General features: G+C 40.2%; 1 protein-coding gene across 3 annotated transcripts in view; it reads right to left on the reverse strand.

The window, feature by feature from the left end:
• Window positions 1–14,290: 14,290 nt before the first annotated feature.
• Window positions 14,291–19,308, reverse strand: part of SUGCT (succinyl-CoA:glutarate-CoA transferase) — a 719,374-nt gene continuing 714,356 nt past the window's right edge. For all 3 annotated transcript variants that reach the window (XM_034963995.3, XM_003808696.7, XM_063605682.1), the window contains one exon: window positions 14,291–14,738. In XM_034963995.3, coding sequence (XP_034819886.1) covers window positions 14,575–14,738 — 164 coding nt within the window. In that variant the 3' untranslated portion in view covers window positions 14,291–14,574. The remainder of the gene's footprint in view (window positions 14,739–19,308) is intronic.

The raw sequence follows: 19,308 nt of genomic DNA on the forward strand, positions 1-19,308 counted from the left end.
TTGCTACCGCCATTTTAATTGGCCATGACTAACTTGACCAGGGAGAATCCCATAATTAAGTGCAGTGCCGTTTGGCAGAGTGGCATATGGGATCTGCCTAAATCTGTAACAGGGACTGATACTTTCCATGGAGCAGGCAGACAGATGGCCTGAGTTTTTCAGACTTAGCTTCAATTTCTCCCATGTATTAATCATAACCACTACTGTGACCTTGTATAAATATATATTCTTCCAGAAAAGGATAGATCTTGAAGCCTGATGAGGAGGTACGTTTCTAGAGCACTAAGTGTGGTGGTGGCTTCTCAGGCTCCTGCACCATCTTCCAATACAACTCTTAGGATTCCCAGTTGAACAGCATTGATCTATCAAAGTGGCTCTGCACTCTTGGCCCTAGAGAATATGTTATACAGAGAATATATTGTATATCACAAATTCTTACATGCTCATATCAGTGCTACATGTCTATAACTAATTTGGAGCAGCTAAGACTGATAAAAATTTACAGGGTGATAATAACAGCAACAGTTACTCACTAACAGTCACTTAATCCAGCGCACTGTATCGGCAAGAAGAATCATGATATAAAACTGAAAAGAAAATGTCTCTGGCTTACAAGATATTTATAATCTAGTTAACTTAATACAACAGAGATATATAGAACAAAATGTATAAAGGAACATACAAGACTACTATCTCTCATCTAGGCCCCTACTGTCTCAAAGGCAGATTATGACGGTTCTTTTGGCTCAGTTTTGGTCCACTTCTATACACAACTGTCAGGGCCATCTTCACAAGGTGTAGCTTTGGATGAGTCATTTCCTTGGTGGAAAACCTACAACATCATCATAGTGTCTACAGAAAAATTACGCTCTTGACTTTCAAGGTCCCCAGCTATCATCTGAAATCTGCTCCTTCCCAGTCTTCCAATCTATTGCCATATAATGGCCCTCTTTCACTACCCACATGGCTCCTTTAACTAAATTTGTTTACTTAAGATTTCTATTTCCAAATATGCCAGTGGTGTTCCTGCCTACACGGCCTGCTCACCTCTGCATGTAACACTCTTCATGCGTCTACTGATATGAGTCTTGTTTTCCTTTGAAGATGAAGGCTCATTTCCTACAAAATTATTTTCCTAAGCACAGCAGGTTACAGAGTCATTCCCATCTCTGAACTCCAACAACACTGGCATTTCTTAGGTAATAGGATGAGTTATTATGCATCAACTTTATGTGTCTTACCTCCCAACCTTGGTTTTAAGTTCCTTGATGTTGAGTACCTGTCCTAATCCTCTCTGTATATCCAAAGCTTAACAAACACAAAATCTTCAACAATGCTCTTGATGGCAATATAAAGTCAGGCATAAGTATTAAGCTGAGTAAAGGAGTAATCAGTTATAACCAGAATAAACTGGAATTAATTTTTTAAAGGTTTACTAGACCACTGACTTTTAAAATTGGATTTGGAAGAAAGGGCAGGAGTGACTGAAGTGTGAGAAGGAGGAAGCAAGAAGGGCGTAGGTTAAAATGGTGGCTGTGGACATGGAAAAGAATGTGGACATGGAATGGGTGGGCCCGGGAGCCTGGCCACATTCTGATAATGCAATAAAATCAACAAACCAGTGCAGAAGTCTGGTTGCCAGATGCCCTTCCCATTGCGTATCTTCTAGGTGTAACTTGCTGAGGTCTATAGAGTCAACAATTAGGGCCAAGAAAAAGTCATCCTGTAGGCTCAAATTCTATCATATGACCTTTAAATATTTTTTTCCATTCAATTCTTTAAAATACCATTTCCTTTGGCAAAGTAATTTTTTTCCAATGGGAAGCTCATTGGTAAGTTTTTTGGTCCTCATTTTAACCTTGTTAGAACAATTGGACAGAATTGCAAATGTTGATTAATATTTTGCACATGTATTAATCCTCTTTTTCATGTCCTTAAGTACCTCTTGAAAGCTCCATATTGTAGAGAAGACCCTATGACTTCTAGATCTGCAGGTTTTCAGTGGGGTAGGGTACGTTACTGTTATGTTCTGATCAAGGGATCAGCCGGGTTCCGCTGAGGCTGCACAGCTGTGACCCAGTCAGCAAGCCCTGACCTCAGACCCCTCTCATGCTCCACACTTTAGCCTTAATCCACCTCAGTTCTTCTCCAGAGCAGACATCTGAAGAGTGTGTACATCAAAGAGTTAGGAAGGTGTGCCAAGGAAGGTATGAATTCTCTCACTTGATATTTCTTAACTTTGTAAACACTCTACTTCCCTACAGTTGGGTTAGCAGATACCCAAAAGGGGTACAGTTAATTCCTCATTTAAAGTTTCTTTCTCCTTTAAACTTCACTGTTCAAAACTGTCCATCTATTTTCTCTACACTTATTCCATTCTCTGTGTATCCACAGTATGAAAGAAATAAGAATGGCAGAACTCAAAATATGGATCTTAGAAATTATGTCCTCAGAGCCCCTGACTCATCAGAGTAAACTGTGGCCCAGAGGGGGATGCGGCCTGGTCAGTGTCGCTTGGACAACTTATAGTTCTCTAATTATATTAAGAACTAAGATCTTCCCTGTAATTTGACTTGTGTCCCTAATGTAACTGCAAATTCGAAGAACAATTAATGAGGAATCTTCTTTAGATAGAATGTTTTGCTTCCTCCACGTTAGAAACATATTCATTGCAAGAAGCCAAAATAAGAATTTCACAAGAAGTCAGAACAAGAATTTTTCATCAAAAAACCACTATGGTAAGTTTTATCTGTGGATCAATTATACCACAATGAGCCCACCTGTATCCTGCCTTAAACTTAAATAATGTAAAAAAAAGATGAATAGATGGGACGGTCAGGCACCCGCTCTCCCACCTGAAGGATTAGCTTCCTCTAGAATAGTGTTTCTCTGCAGCAGCGTTACTGACGTTTTAGGCTGAGTTTTTGCTGTGGGGCTGTGCTGTGCATTGCTGGATGTTTATCAGTACCCACTATCCCCAGCTTCTACTCCCTGGATGCCAGTAGCAATCCTTCTCCCCCCACACTCCCCTCCTTGCTGCCCCCAGTTATGAGAACCAAAAATGTCTCCAGACATTACCAAATTTCCCATGAGGGAAAAAATTGCCACCCTCCTCCCAGAGAACCACTGGTCTAGAACGTGGAGGTTATTCTGGGAGGTCCTTGCAAAAGTTTCTCATTAATATTTGTGTTCCATATCCTTTGCCGCCTACTCTACCACTACTGCTGTAATTTATATCCTGAGCTCCCCCGAAGAGGTTAACATACAGCAAACAACACTGCCCTTTCATAATGCCTCCTCCAGACAAGGTTTGACAAAGAGTGGAGATCACTGAAAGACGTGAATACCAGAGGGTGAGGCTCACTGGCGGGGTGGGGGTGGGGGGACTATAAAGGTGACCTACTGCAGAAACCACTCAGGAAGTTAAACTCCTCTCTGAGTTTACAATTCATTATGTATTGCTGTATAACAAACTATCTGAAATTTAGTGGATGAAAACAATGTCAACGTATGTGGGTCAGAAATTTGGTCAAGGTTCAGATGGGCAGGTTCTTCTGCTCCATGTGGCACTGGCTGGGGTCACTCATTCAGTTGTATTCCCTTGGTTGCTAAGATAAGCTGGATATCCAAGAAAGCTTCACTCACATGTCTGGTATACTGGTGCTCCTCCAAATGGCCCCCCTCTCTCTCCACATAGCTAGCTTGGGCTTCTTCAGAGGATGATGTTCAGACATGTAGCATGCTAGTTGATTTCCAAGAGCATAAAAGGAAGATGTCATACCTTTTAAAGACTTAGCTTAGAAATGGCATGTGGTTTTAAAAATATGTGCAAGGATACATATAGAAACAAATATAAATGTGTGGCTGGGTGTGTGTGTATGCATGTATTTCCTCCCTCGTCTGCAAAGGGGACCTAGTCATAATGATATTCCAGTAACAATTAGCACGTCTAGTATTCAGATCTTGGTTTCTAAATACCATTTTCTAGTAAAAGGAACAAGGGCTTTTTGGAGAAATGATTAATTCCAGGGCTATTGTAGGAAAAATACAACATGATCCTGAACATCTTGTATTGACAGAAAGTAAGAAAGTGTTCTTAAAAAGGTAGGAGCGTGTTGAAAGGACATTCAGTTCATGCTGAAGAGGCTCTCAATGGCCAGATCTGTGACAATTTAAGCAAAAAAACAATGAGTACAATAAACGATAACCCACAAAATAAAATAAATATCAACTAGTCCATATTGATATAAATAAATAATTGAATAAGTAAACAAATGGAGAACGGGCAACTCTTACAATAGAATTACAGTTAATAAATCTAAAAACAGGAAAAATAGAAGTAGAATACCAAATAATTGTTTAAGGCAAGAATCACAGACAGATGCTAAAATTCGTGGGCAAAACTACAATGAAAAACAGAATATTTGCATATTTTCTATGGTATCCTAGAAAATGCCTCCTCAAAAGATAATGCATTCTATCTAATCCCTGAAACCTGTAAATGTTATCTTACATGGGAAAGACTTTATGGATGTGATTAAATGAAAGATCTTGAGATGGAGGAGTTATTTTGGACTGTGTGGGTGGGCCCTGAATAGAGCCACAAGTTTGCTTACAAGAGACAGGCAGAAGGAGATTTGATGGCACACAGAAGATCATGTAAAGGAGGAGGAAGAAAGCAGAGTGAGAGAGAGAAGATGTTACACCACTGTCTGTGAAGGTGAAGAAATGACCATTGGCCAAGGAATGAAAGGAATGCAGCTTGAGATGCTGGACTATGTGAGGAAGGGAATTCATTTCTAAAGCCTCCACAGAGAGCACAGCCATGTAACACTTTTCTTTCAGTTCAATGACATTGATCAGAATGAAATCCAAAGACTTCTGGCCTCTAGAATTTTGAGAGAATTAAGTTCTATTGTTTTACATGATCATGAGTGTGGTAATTTGTTACAGTTGCTGAAGTGAACTAGTACAGTCTCAGAATATTTCCCCAAAATATACTTACTGATTACAGAAACAAACAAACAAAAACAAACCCAGGACTTTTAAGGGGAACTTGTAAGATGCCGCCTTAACTAAAGGATCAAAGTTAAAACGACCAGTAATACAATATCAACATCATGTACATCCTGTTACGATATACTGCAAAGATCCAAAATCACCTCTGAAATTTCTTGCCAAAAATGCATAATCCTGATCTAATAATGAAGCATTTCACACAAAACCAAATTAATGGACATTCTACAAAATAACTGCACAATACACTGAAGGTAATTAAACAAAGAAAGATTGGAGACTGACCCAGATTGGAGGAGACTAAGAAAAAATGACAACTAAATGTGATGTGGAATCCTGGAATTGATCCTGGATGAGAAAAAAAAATGACATTCGTGGGTATATTCATTTTCTGTCACTGCATAGCAAATTACTCCTAGCTTAGAGGCTTAAAACAACAGCCATTTATAAGCTTTCAGCTCCTTAAGTCAGAATTCAAGCATGGTATATCTCTACTCAGGGTATCACAAGACTGAAATCAAGCTGGCTTGGCTGAGTTCTTGTCTGAAGCTCTGGAAATGGATCCACTTCCAAACTGATTCAGGTTGTTGGCAGAATTCAGCTCCTTGTGGTTGTAGGACTGAGGTCCCTGTTTTGTTGCTGGCTGTCACTTGGGTCTTCTCTCACCTCCTAGAGGCCACCTGCATTCCTTGCCATGTGACTACTTCCACATGTCAAATCCCCTTTGTGCTTCAAATCTGAAGCCTAATGAGTTTGACCTCTAGACCCAGGTTTAAAGGACTCATGTGATTAGTTCAGTCCCACCTAGAGAGTCTCTCTATACTAAGATCAACTGATTTTGGACCTTCATTACATCTACAAATTCCTTCCATAGCAGCACTTACTTAGTGTTTGATTGGATAACTGAGAGACAGTGTGTGTGGCTGGGAATCTTGGGGACCATCTTAGAATTCTGCCTACCCAAGTGAGACAACCAGTAAAATTTGAATAATGTTTATAGATTAGCTAATAGGATTATATCAATGCTAATTTTCCAGTTTACATAATGTTACGTTGGTTATATAAAATGTTAACATTAGTAGAAACTGGGTGAATGTACATGGGAATTCTATGTACTATTTTTGGCATTTTTTGTAAATCTAAAATTATTTAAAGTAAAAAGATTTTTTAAAAAGCAAGTCATAGCCCATAGCCAGGCTCAGTGGCTCACACCTGTAATCCGAGCACTTTGGGAGGCTGAGGTGAGAGAATCATTTGAGGCCAGGAATTTTGAGACTGGCCTGGCCAACATAGTGAGACCCCCACCTCTATAAAAAATTTAAAAATTAGCTGTGCATGGTGGTGCATGCCTGTAGTCCCAACTACTCAGGAAGCTGAGAAGGGAGATCGCTTGAGCCCAGGAGTTTGAGACTGCAATGTGCTATTATTGTGCCACTGCACTCCAGCCTGGATGACAGAGCAAGCGCTCACCTCTTAAACAAAAACAAAGCAAGTCACAAGGCTATCTTGGTGTCATGGAATACTATGCAGCCATAAAAATGAACGAGATCATGTCATTTGCAGGGACGTGGATGAAGCTGGAAGCCATCATCCTCAACAAACACAGGAACAGAAAACCAAACACCGCATGTTCTCACTCATAAGTGGGAGTTGAACAATAAGAACACATGGACACAGAGAAGGGAACAACACACACCAGGGCCTGTTGTGGGGTGAGGGGTGAGGGGAGGTAACTTAAGAGGACAGGTCACTAGGTGCAGCAAACCAACATGGCACATGTATACCTATGTAACAAACCTGCATGTTCTGCACATGTATCCCGTATTTTTGTTTTGTTTTTTAGAAGAAATAAAGAAAAAAAGACTAGCTCAGTGTCAAGGGGAGGAGAAATAAAATGCATCTCTTGCAAGAAGGAGGCACGTGCATATAGGGAGGGAGGAATAGATGGTGACTATCCTTGAAGGCTATTACAGACACTATGAGTAGTAAAATAAATATGACCAGTTTCTGTCTCATAGAACTTGTAATCTGGTGGGTGAGAGGATGTCTATTCAGCAGATATTTGTTATGTATCTCCTATAGAGTAGGCGCTATGATAACAACTGGAGATACAATAGTGACTACGATACCCACAATTATATTATAGTTTAATAGAAGAGAACCACCAGTAACCAGGTTATGATAGCTCAATGTGTGACAGCTGTTTTGGTCAGATAAGCACAGGGGACTAAGACAGCAAACAACATGCAGCGAACACTTCTAATTGTGCCAATTAGAAAGAGCTTCATTCATGGCTTAATAGACAAACATGAAGATGTACTTCTTTCTTGCTTCTGCTCCAATATTTGAAAATGTTCCAACAAACCAAAACTAAAAGAAGTTATCTATTCAGTTCACTGCTGTATCTTCTCATTTTGTGGGACTACTTTTTTTGTTTAATTTGCTTATAGAGTAGGTTTTTCATATAAATGCATGTTTTCCTACTAATACAATTTTTAAAACTCCTACTGGAGTTATATATATAATTCTAGACATCTCTCATACTTCTTTTTATTTGTCCAAGAATCTGAAATTTAATTGGAAATAGGTTTCACTCATGTTCTAACGTTTTTCAGAATTTTTGGTAAGCTATCGTTTATAAGCTTATAAGAGATGCTCTCTCTCTCTCTTGCTCTCTCCCCATATATATGGAGAGCATATATATACACATATATATATGCTCCAATATTTGAAAATGTTTTATGAGCTTATGAGATGTTCTTATAAGCTTATTATATATATCATATATTATATATATGCAGAGAGATAGAGACATATATATGGGGGCATGTGGTATAGAGACAAATATATATATGGGGAGGGTTCTTATATATATTAATCTTATTTTATATATTAATCTTATTTTATATATATAAAGAGTTCTTATTTTACATGGATGCGTCTTGTAAATCTACTTCCACTTTGTTCAGGAAATTAAAGGTAACAACTCTGACAACTGTCAGAGTCCTCTTTCTCCCCCCATCTGGGCCTATTCTAGATCTGAGAGCTTTTTTTGCCGAGCTAATAAACCTTCCCCCAGAAAAGCGCCCACACAGAGACCCACCAAGCTACTCATTTCACCTCATGTCACCCAGGTTGTATGAGAGTAGTTGCATAAAACATCGAGTTTGGATCGTTGTCATTTCTCCGTGGTTTGTCAGTGAGTTCAGCTAACGATTCACTTAGCAAGTCTTGAGCACCACCTCTGGCCTGCATGCTGGGCTTACATCCTTTCACTGGAGTTTTCCCAGACTCCAGAAAGTAAAGCTAGAGAATGAGACAAAACGTTTGGGACTCAGCATATGGGAAACGTGGGCTTGGAGGTGGGAGCCCAAGTCACTGGCTACTTCGGCTCTGTCGTGTTTCTGAGAATGGGGGCTTCAGTCTGCTGTAGTCTCAGACTTCTCCCATTGCACTTGTGGAGTTGCTGCATTTCTGTCCTTCCCTGTGGCCTGTGTCAATGCCATTGCAAGCACGTTCGGCTATATGAAGAGGCAATCCTAGATAGGAAAAGAGAGTTCATTTTTCTACCTCTAGAGATAGTGATTCTTTAACTGTCCTCCCAAAATGGAAGCTATAATTTTCCTGACCCTCTCCAAGGAAAGAACACAATAATGTTCATCAGGAGTACATGTCAAAGCTTCCATCAGGAACAGCTGGAAGTTTTTTGTAAAATCTAAAAACATAAATCCAGGACCGTCAGGGTGAATGTGTGTTATGCATGTTGCCACATCTCATACCAAGAGATGCTATGGAGATCCAAATTCTAGTGGGTTCACAAAGAGGTAAGGGGGTGGAAAGAAAGGTATTTTCCTGTGACAGTTTGACATTAATTTCTTTTCTTTCAGTATCCCAGTTGCATCTTCTGAAGCTGAGTCTCCTGTTTAATGGTGAGTATTCGTGCAAAGTTCTAGGGGAGAGGAAGGGGTGTGAGTGACAGGACGCAAAGCAGGAAAACACTGTTCCCCCAATCTATGTGGTCAGGAGCCAAAGAAACTAACTGGAGTTGAAAGGACTGTCATGTGGTTAATCTGCAAAGAAAGAGAAAGGGAGGAGGCATGGGGAGGGATGTGGCAAAGTGTTTTCAGCCTGCTGGGAGAAGAAAGCAAAGGGAACATGAGAATGGAATCACCCTATTTAACAAGGTAGAGGTGAGGGCACCATCCTTCTGGAGGCCATTGGATTAAAATGGCCAGGGACAAACTATTCACCGCCACCTGAAGGCCAAGTAAATTTTCCTTTGCTAAGAAAGAGTAAGAAGCAAAGTCCAAGACCCAGCCTGACGCTGGAGCAGAACAGTCCCCGATCACACTGTCATGCTCTCCCTGCTCCTGCCCTAATGGAACTTCCTCTGTAACCACAACAGCAAGACCCAAGCTGTTCGGCTCCAGCATCTGGGGCCGGAACAAAGTGTCTGGGCCTGGAACGAAGAGTCTAGACTCTGCTCTGCATTCTATTTTATTTACTTTAGATTTTCCCCCTTAGAACTGGGTGCATGTGACATACAGCCAGAGAGCCTGAGAACTCTGCCACAGCCCAGAGTAGCATTTGGAGTACCCTTTCATTTCTTTCCCTGTGTCTCAAGGGACAAGAAGTGGCAGCTAGTTATTAAAGAGCCACCCCACCCAGAGATTAATTCAAGACTGCTTGTGGGGGTGAAGTCATAGAATTACCACCAGTTATCTTCCTAAAGACTGAGAAAGTCCTATTTTTCTTAAGGTCGGACACAGGTTTTGGTATCCACAGTTGTATAACATGGATCTATAACTCTGTGTGCGTGTCTGTGTGTGGAGAGAGAGAGAAAGGATGAGGACATGAAGAAAGGAGAGAAGAAAGAGGAGGAGGAGGGGTTGGAAGATAAAAGGACAGGAGGAAAAAGATTTTTACCCCAGAGAAGGAGAGAGAGGGGAAGAGGTTCAAAGGATGAGAAAAAAAGACAGGTAAGAACGGGAGTAATCAGGACAAAGAGAGAAAGAGGTGAAAATGGAAGAGCGGGGAGGCAGCAATTGTTCATGTTGCAAAGGAGAGAGTTTCCTGTGCTGCACTTTTAACCCTAAGGTCTTAATAAATGAGAAAAAGGAGCTGCTTCACTTGAAAAATCGAGGTGAGTAAATTCTGATATCTGGCTAGTGTTGGAGCTCTTTCTAGTGCCTGCCCCTCCCTCTCGGCACCAACATGTCAGGCTGGGTTCATTCTGCCTGTGGCTTCCGGAGTCTTCCAAGGAAATGTGTCCTTGGATCTGCAGCTCCTGGGTGTGCTCTCTCTTTCCCTTTCCCCCTAATCAAATTTGCCTATTCCAGTTCCCATTCCTCCAAATCTCTCCTTTTTTGTACTTGTTTCCCCTAGTGTGTGGAATAAATGTATTAGTGCAAGTATTTGCATTCATTTGCCTATAATACTTTAACCTCCTAAAGTGACACCAGAAGACATATTTTTGAGTGGGTGTTGGGGTAAAGATGTCTAGTGGAGTTGCTTCTGCTCCACTAATCCCACCACATAAGCCTGTCCTGCATACTGCCCACCTTGTTTAAAAGTTCAGGGCCATTCCAGGCATGGTGGCTCATGTCTGTAATCCTAGCACTTTGGGAGGCTGAGGTGGGCGGATCAATTGAGGTCAGGAGTTCGAGACCAGCCTGGCCAACATGGTGAAACCCTGTCTTAAAATACAAAATTAGCTGGGCAGTGGTGGTGCACACCTGTAGTCCCAGCTACTTGGGAGGTTGAGGCATAAGAATCACTTGAACCTGGGAGGCAAAGGTTGCAGTGAGCTGAGATCGCACCACTGCACTCCAGTCTGGACAACAGAGCCCAGGCAACTGAGATGTTGAAAGAAACTTTCAGGGCCATTCATGCTCAGAAAATGGCATGGTGTGTCCATATGGAGAAACTAAGCATCTCATGAAAGCAGTAATTCATGAAACATTTAACCCTAGTTTTGCTATACTGGGATAGTAAGAAGAAACGCACTTGTACTTCATGCCTGAGAAAACTTTTAGCCTGCAATATAAGAGCCTCTGTGATGGGTTTTTAATTTTCCCTAACGCTGTTTGAAATGGAAATATGCATCTTTTTTCTGCATCTCTTCATCTTCCTTATCAAACACATGCACCAGTACTAGTACCACTAGATCAAGAAGGAAGAGGAGTGAGATTGACACCCTACCTCCTAAAGATCACTCATACTGTAATCAAGATAAGCAACTGTTTTTTTTCAGGCCCGTTGTACCTCAAGAATTCCATCAATTAGAAGGGCTCACTACATCAGGGAGTCTCCTATGAACAGAAGCAAATGCAAGGAGACTATCATAATCTTGGGCAATGGGTTTGAAAATGAATAGCCCAGGGTTAGGGTATGGAGGGCAACGGTGTGCATTTTTCCCACTCATCTCGTTTGCCAATTGAGAGTCAATGGTGAGCAGTTATGAGAAGGGGCTGAAGATCTGCATAGTCTGTCTAGCCTGGACCTGGCCTTCACTCTCAGACTCTTTAGGTCCATTATCTGGAGTATGAATCCTACGCATGAATGAAGCATTGAGCCACGTGAGACCTGAAAGTTTCATATCTATAAAGCCTTTAAAATACAACATGACAAACCCATGGCACAAAAGAGTCAGTGGTGAAATAGCAAACTCAGGTGAGATATGAGAAGGTACAAGCTTCCCAAGGGCAGGAGTTGTGAAGTCTTCATGCCAAAGCCCTGCCTTGTGGTGCTATCCAGCCTAATGTCCTGGTATGAACTAGCCTGTATAAAATCCTCTTTGTTTTGAGATGGAGTCTCGCTCTGTCACCCAGGCTAGAGTGCAGTGGTGCTATCTCAGCTCACTGCAACCTTTGCAGGAGGTTCAAGTGATTCTCCTGCCTCAGCCGCCCAAGTAGCTGGGAAGGCAGGCACCCACCACGCCTGGCTAATTTTTGTATTTTTAGTAGAGACGGGGTTTCACCATGTTGGCCAGGCTGGTCTCAAATTGCTGACTTCAAGCGATCCAGGTGCCTCAGCCTCCCAAAGTGCTGGGATTACAGGCATGAGCCACCGTGCCTGGCCCCCTCTTTGTTTCCTTAAATCATGATTATACTTCTAACCCCTAGGAGACGGATCAAACATACGCTCACACCAAGTAATTGGGTAGTCACACAAAGTTGATCAATATTCATTTCTCTTCTGCTAGAGAAGCATTCAGCATATCAGACTGCTTTCTGGAAAATATCATGCTTGATTAGTCAGAAAATCATGGCAGTAAAAAGTTTCAGAATTAAAAAAAAAAAAAAAACAAGAAAAAGAAGCCCATTTGCTTACGGACACACTTCCAATTCTGTAATGATTACCCCACTGAGTTTCAGAAAATTTTCTAAGCCAACCTTAGACACAAACCTGCCAGAAGGCAGGCCTTGACACAAACTGAACTTGAGCATATGGTATATTAGTAGTGTGCTCTGTTTCAGGAATGTGTAAGATAATAGGCCCTGATAATTAAAACAGCACATTTGTTTATAAGCATAACTTGATCTGGGGCATATTGTTAGAAATTTTAGCAAGCATGATGTTTCTTTCAGGACTAATTATTCATCTGAACTTGAAATATATTCCAAATTATTTCTTCCACTAAATCAGTAGAGCACAGTAAATGCTTTCTGTTGGGTGACCAGTAGGTTCAAAATCCTGGATCATTTTGACTTGTGTAGGTGGAGTCCTAGATACTTACATATATGATTTCACTAGAGACAGTCTTTTTGTTTTAATATTGACTGTGTCATGTCTGAAGACTGAGCTGTACATGGATTTGAAAATTTTAGGGGAATTTTGAAAATTTTAGAGGAATTTTCTGTCCTCTTTGCATGATCAATATCATCCTACATATGTTTAGCCAGATATTTAGGGTCTGCTCAGTAAGTGAGTAAATTTACATTTCAAGATATCTACCCAGATCAGCAGAAGAAATGATTGGGCCTATCTTTCAAGATATGTGGTTTTGCCAATTCTCTGCCATCTAATCTTTTACCATTTTTCATATTAAATGTACAAGCATAAAGAAATATTTCACTACCTGGCCTAAAGTAAATGTCTCTGAGTATGCATCGTGAATTAACCAATGGGGGAAAAGTACTGCAGAAGGCATCCAATTACCCTTGTATGATGTGATTCTAACTAGTAGAATAACAGCAAGAGTTCTTCAGAATAAGATGTCCACAAAAAGCAAAGCAGAGAAGACAATAACTGTTTCAAAAATTAATAAACATTCTTTGGAAAAGTGTCACAAGACCTTGTGAGAAGACAAGTTCCTATTTGTTTGGAATTCTTCATTCTAGAAACATCTTAGGCCTTACAGCATAGATTAATGACTCAAATCATTCTAATAAAGAAGAATATGAAAAGAAAATGAGTTTTAAATCACAGTTTGAAAGATGAACATCTGTAATTCAGCTTTCAATTACCAATTGGTGTGTAATGACATTAAAATAGAAGTGCCTAACAGCCAGGAGTTGAGGTCATCTGATTCCCCGGACTATACCTGGGCTTAGCAGTCTTGAGCAACAATTTATCCTGGAACATATGTCCTAATCATTTCTCACCTACTGGACACGGGTGTTTTTTATACTTTATATCCATTGAAATACTCAATGCTAAGGCATGATCTAGTCTTCAACAGTGGATGCTCAGATTACAAAGCAATGTCTTCCTGTCATTCTTTTATCTGTCGTGATGTATAAATTATTTAACACCTGGATAGTCATTTAAGAACCTGTTTAATTCATTTAAAAACCCTGTTGCATTTTCACTTGGCTCAAAATAAGGTACCAAGTGTAAAACCACTTCTCACCTACCTGTGCAGACAGATACCTACATCTCTAAATGCACTGGGAAAATTGACTTTCTGCCACATAGCATAAAATCACCAGAGAAATACAACATAAAGCAAATATTTACCCCCACAAAGGAGAATGGAGCTCAGTTTTATAATGGACATCCGCAAAGTCTATGGTTTAAATTAGAGACTAACAAAGGGTTCAAGAGCTCAGAATTAAGTTATTCTGTATAAAATCAATCACAGAGACTGTCATTCTGCTTATTGCTTTGACTCCCTAACACAAATTTAAATGCAGATTTTATGTACAAGTAGAAAGTATCAAGAGATCTGCTCTTTTTCAGGCCTGTATGGACGGGGCGGGGGGTCCGGTGAGGGCATGGGGGGTAAGGGGCAAACGTTTAGGACATTAATGTAATTAGAATAAGGAGTGCATTTTTCCAGGAAAAAAATTAAATCTTTATTTTTAAAAATCCCACAAATCCATAATGAAATCATCATCTGAAAAAAAAGATGGTAGGGAACAAAACATGGGATACATTTAAAAGGCACTAGATTCATTAATACCAGAGCCATTCTGGAGATGCCATGTAAGAAATCTGGAGTTACTCTAAATCTTCTTTTTAGTGGTATCAGAACTGGGGAGAAGGGTCCAAGCAAAGCGTTGCCTTTGCCAGTGTATTCGGATCGAGGTTATGAGGAAGAGCCCTTTTCCTTTGTCAGTGAGTTTCATGTTGGTCCACCACTCCAGCACTGAGCAGCTCCCCGATGGCCCTGTCATCGTATCTCAGGACCTCCTTCAGGATGTGCGTTGTGTGCTGCCCGAGCAGGGGAGGCGGCCTGGCCTCTGACATCTTGAACTTACTGTATCTCACAGCTGGGCCTGCCAAAGGAGAAGGAAAGCAGGAAGCCTGTTAATGACTAACCCTACGAAATTAATTACCTAAGCAGCCTGGGGTGTTTTCCATGAATGCCAAAAATATCAATGAGTGCCAGTTACACCCTTCCAGATGCATCAACGTTTTGGAAATAAACGTGTTTTCACATGTGGCTTTTCTTGACTCACGTTCATCCAAATGTGCAGTGCTCATCTGACTCGCTCATCGCCATGCAGTGGGGCTGCATGGATGAAGCTAACTTGTGCCGGGCCTGTTTGGAAGCTGGTGTTCCCGTCATGAAGACTCAGAGGTAGGGCACTCAACTGAGTGAACTCTAGGTAGGAAAGAACAGTGACCACAGAAACGTAGTGTCTCTCTGAAGCTGGAAATTTGATCCCAGGTGAAAGCAACCCAGCAGCTGACTACTCAATGTCTACTGTGTAGTTCCAAGGTTTAGTTCAACTGACTGCAGATCACCGAAACCTCAGCTAGACCCTGGTTCAAGGCTTTTGGTGGTAGAAGAAGTTATGTGTGCAGGCTTCACTGTCAGAGAGACTTAGGCTTTGCTCTCCGCTCTTATGCTCTCTAGCAGAGCCATCTTGGATGAATTGCTGAACTTCACAACATAAACTGGGTGTGATAATGTTTACTATACAGACTTCAGGTAAGGATTTAATTGAGATCATAGACAGAAAGCACTAAGTAAGCATTCCCTAACCCATGCTAATGCACAAAACTTGTTGGTTACTATGATTACAAAAGCTGCCACAACATCTCTCTTGAAGCTTATAGTGTAAGGGGAAAAGGGGTGCCGGGCACAAAGTTCCTCTAAACAGAGTTGAGCAATGCTTTTAAGAACTGTTGGAAATAGATTTTACTATCCCCATTCTTCCCATGAGGACATGAAAACCCCTAAAACCTAAAGTTTTGCTCAAGGCCACATAGCTAATCATAGGGCCTGGATGAAAATCTGTGTCCACTGGAACTGTCTCACATTAAAGGCCATGAACTTTCCATAACATCAGCGGCCACTTCTGACTTCTCACTCTTCCACGGAGAGGCTGGACACTGGGGAACATGTTGTTTCAACAAATTTTACCTTTGTTATCACATTCAGTAAGTGGTATTTATGTTGGCTGTCCTTTATGTCTCATTTGATTAGGCTTCAGGAGAACAAATGATATAGTAGTCACAAGAAGACTTGATAAAACAGGATATTCCTATCTCAATTTTTTTTTCTGGCTTTCTCTTGATTTGAGGAGCCCATAGGAAGAACAAATAAAACCAAAGCATGAGTGGGTAAAAGAATGCCCATCAGTAAAGCAGCAAACGAGCTTTGAGCTCTTTGGAGAATTCCATTAATAAAAGTACTTTTGCACTTGCCACTGTTGACAGAGATGGAGGACTTGGGTCTCCTAACACCGTCAAGCTGCACCTTTGTGTAACACATCTAATCCACGACAGAGGGACAACTTTCAACTGATGCCTAAAGTTTTTCCTTCTCTGAAGCTTAGTGACATTCATCGTTTTCTTCTCACATTTTCTTTTAAATGCCCCAGTGCATGACTACCTTTTCAAGGGTTTGTCCCTTTTCAGTAAGAGAGAAATCAACTATAGCAGACACTGGGAGGCAGGGTCCACAGCTCTCCCAAGAATGCCAATAATGTGATGGTTTAGGCATCTGACCCTTACTCATTGCTCTCTCCAACTCTGTTCCATTTTGATATTAATTAAAAACAGTTTTAATCTAAAGCCCGTCTATCAAAAGAAGAACTGCTTGAGGCAATATATGCCTCCTGAAGTCAATGTCATGTGACTTTACTCCACTTGAATTACCTGAAGCAAGACAGTAGTAGTAATAGCTATCATAGTCCAGCTACCATTTCTTTTCTTTTTTTTTTTTGAGATGGAATTTTGCTCTTGTTGCCCAGGCTGGAGTGCAATGGCATGATCTTGGCTCACCACAACCTCTGCCTCCCAGATTCAAGGAATTCTCCTGCCTCAGCCTCCCCAGTAGCTGGGATTACAGGCATGCACCACCATGCCCGGCTAATTTTGTATTTTTAGTAGAGACGGGTTTCTCCATGTTGGTCAGGCTGGCCCAGCTACCATTTCTTAAGAACTTGTGATGCGTCAACCACTGCACCAAAGGCTTTATGTATTAATACAACATTGCATACAGTTCTCACAACGGTCCTGTCGGTTGGGTAGACTGTCAGTCATCTTTATTTCCAGATTAGGACATTGAAGGAAATGGAGGTTTAAATGTTAAAGTTAGGATTAAGGTTAGGAAATTAAAATAACTTGCCCAAATTCACACAGCTAGAAAATGATAGAGTTAGATTCCAATTTCATGTCTGTTGGGTTCAACAACTTGGATTAAAAAATAATAATAATTTATTGAGGTAAAACTTAACATAACATAAAATTAACCATTTTAAAGTGATCAAGCAGCTTCTCCTCATTCCTCCCAAATCCAGGCAACCATTAATCTACTTTCTGTCCCTATGGATTTATCTATTCTGGCTACTCCTTATAAATAGCATCATATATAATTTGTGACTTTTTGTGTCTGGCTTCTTTCACTTAACATAATATTTTTGAGATTCATCCATATTGTGCATATCAGTACTAAGCGCCTGGACTTTTAACCTCCACACAGTGATCGAATGAGGGAATTCTTCAGGTCGAGCCAAACTAAAGGGCAGTTCAACTTGTGTTCCTCCCACTGTATGCCATACTTTTCTGGTAGCTTCCAGATCTACACTGAAGACTATGCTACCAGTTTAGAATGAAGAGTATTTAACCTTTTGCATAAAATATCTTCAAGAATTTAGGTTGGTAAAATGGTATTACCTGGCAACTTTTTCACACTTGCTAGGATGAAGACATAGACTGCAACGGGACAAATAAAGTGATGTCAAGATCTCAGAGAAAGCTAAATTCCCATGAGCCATTTGAAATCTGTTCTTGCAACCCTGTGCAATAATAATAATAGCAGGGACATCCCTCTCTGAATAAGGTTTGCATGAAGAAAACAAAGGGCTCAAAAAACACATTTGTTTCAAAAAGTAGAAAATGACAGAATTATTTATATCTAAGGTCCAAAGAAAATGACTAATCTGATCTTTCATCTAAAAAATTATGAGCAAGGTAAGTCACATGTTCTTAAATTTTTTGGCAAACTAACATCTATGTTCTCATCTGTTTTTAAATACGTACAAGCTGTGTGAACTTCAGAACTCTTAAGGTCTCAGAGCCTCAGTCTACACATTTCTAAAACGAAGTCAGCAATACCTATTGAAGGGTGGTTTGGGCACTGAGTAATATTATATAGATATCAATCAATATTAGTAATCTAAGAAATGTATGTAAAAATAACAAGATAAAATTTTGCTTATAAAATTAGCAAATAATGTGGGAATTTTTGTTTGATTTTAAGAGGTTGGTGGCTGATAGGAGTGTAAATTGGTGCAATCCTTCTGGAGGAAAAATTTGTCAACTAAATATCGAGACTTTTAAGTGTTCGCATACTTGGATGGAGAAATCCCACTTTAAAAATTTTTTCCTATGGACATAATTAGGAATGTTCACAATTTTCATAGGCAAAGATCCATATAGATTTTTAAATCTGCTCAATACTGTTAAGAGCTCTTGACTTCCTACATGGCATTCTAACCTACAGCCCATAAAAATTCTTTGCATGGGATCCCAACTTTGGTTTAACTTAAATTTTCTGTCTGCTCATTGCTTCCAAGGGTTACCTCTGTTAGGACTAGGTGTTCAGCTTCTCATTATTTCATGTACTGTCCTGCACACCTATCTTCAACCTCTCTCTTCCAGATAAAAAGGTCAAATAGTTATCATGCTGAAAAATATTAGAAAGATTTATCCAAAAGTTGGGCACTGGTTAAATAAATTATAGGGAAATTGTACAGTAATTTCAAGTTATAATTTAACTTTTGGCTTTGAGTATATATATTGCCTTCACACTCTCCTGAAACCCCACTGAAATAAAAGTATAAAAATTAAACAAAAAAACTTCATATGAATGAAAAGAATGGAAGGGATCATCACTAATGAATGGGATATTTCCAACAAATTTACAGGCCACATGGATGAGATCATGTTGATGGATAAAAGAGATAGAGAAAGCTGAAGCCTAAAATATTGTAGAAGGAGAATAAGAGCAAGCGGATGCCAGTTGGTCTGTTTTGCCTCCCAAGAGCCTTTGATCTTAAAGTCAGTGATTATGAGAGACACAGAACAGGGACTAGAAATAGGACTAAGAAGAAGGATTGAATGTCTGAATATAGAACAAGGGTCCAGTTTGGATCTGCAATAACATTTAAACAAGCTTTGTAAAAGTAGAGTACAAGCAGCTAGCATTTAGCTAGCATCAACCATTTCTTTAAAAAGAAGCTCAAGAAAGCTATAAAGGGAAAGTTAAAAATTTTTAATATGGATTTTTGTGCCCCAGTGCAAAGCCCTCGATACTCCAACATTTGAGGGGCCCATAGCCTGTCTATGGCTCTGAATCCATGTCGTAAAGACTGTCAGTGAAACTACCTTGAC

Source organism: Pan paniscus, chromosome 6, assembly GCF_029289425.2.
Source record: "Pan paniscus chromosome 6, NHGRI_mPanPan1-v2.0_pri, whole genome shotgun sequence".
Classification (NCBI taxonomy): Eukaryota; Metazoa; Chordata; class Mammalia; order Primates; family Hominidae; genus Pan; species Pan paniscus.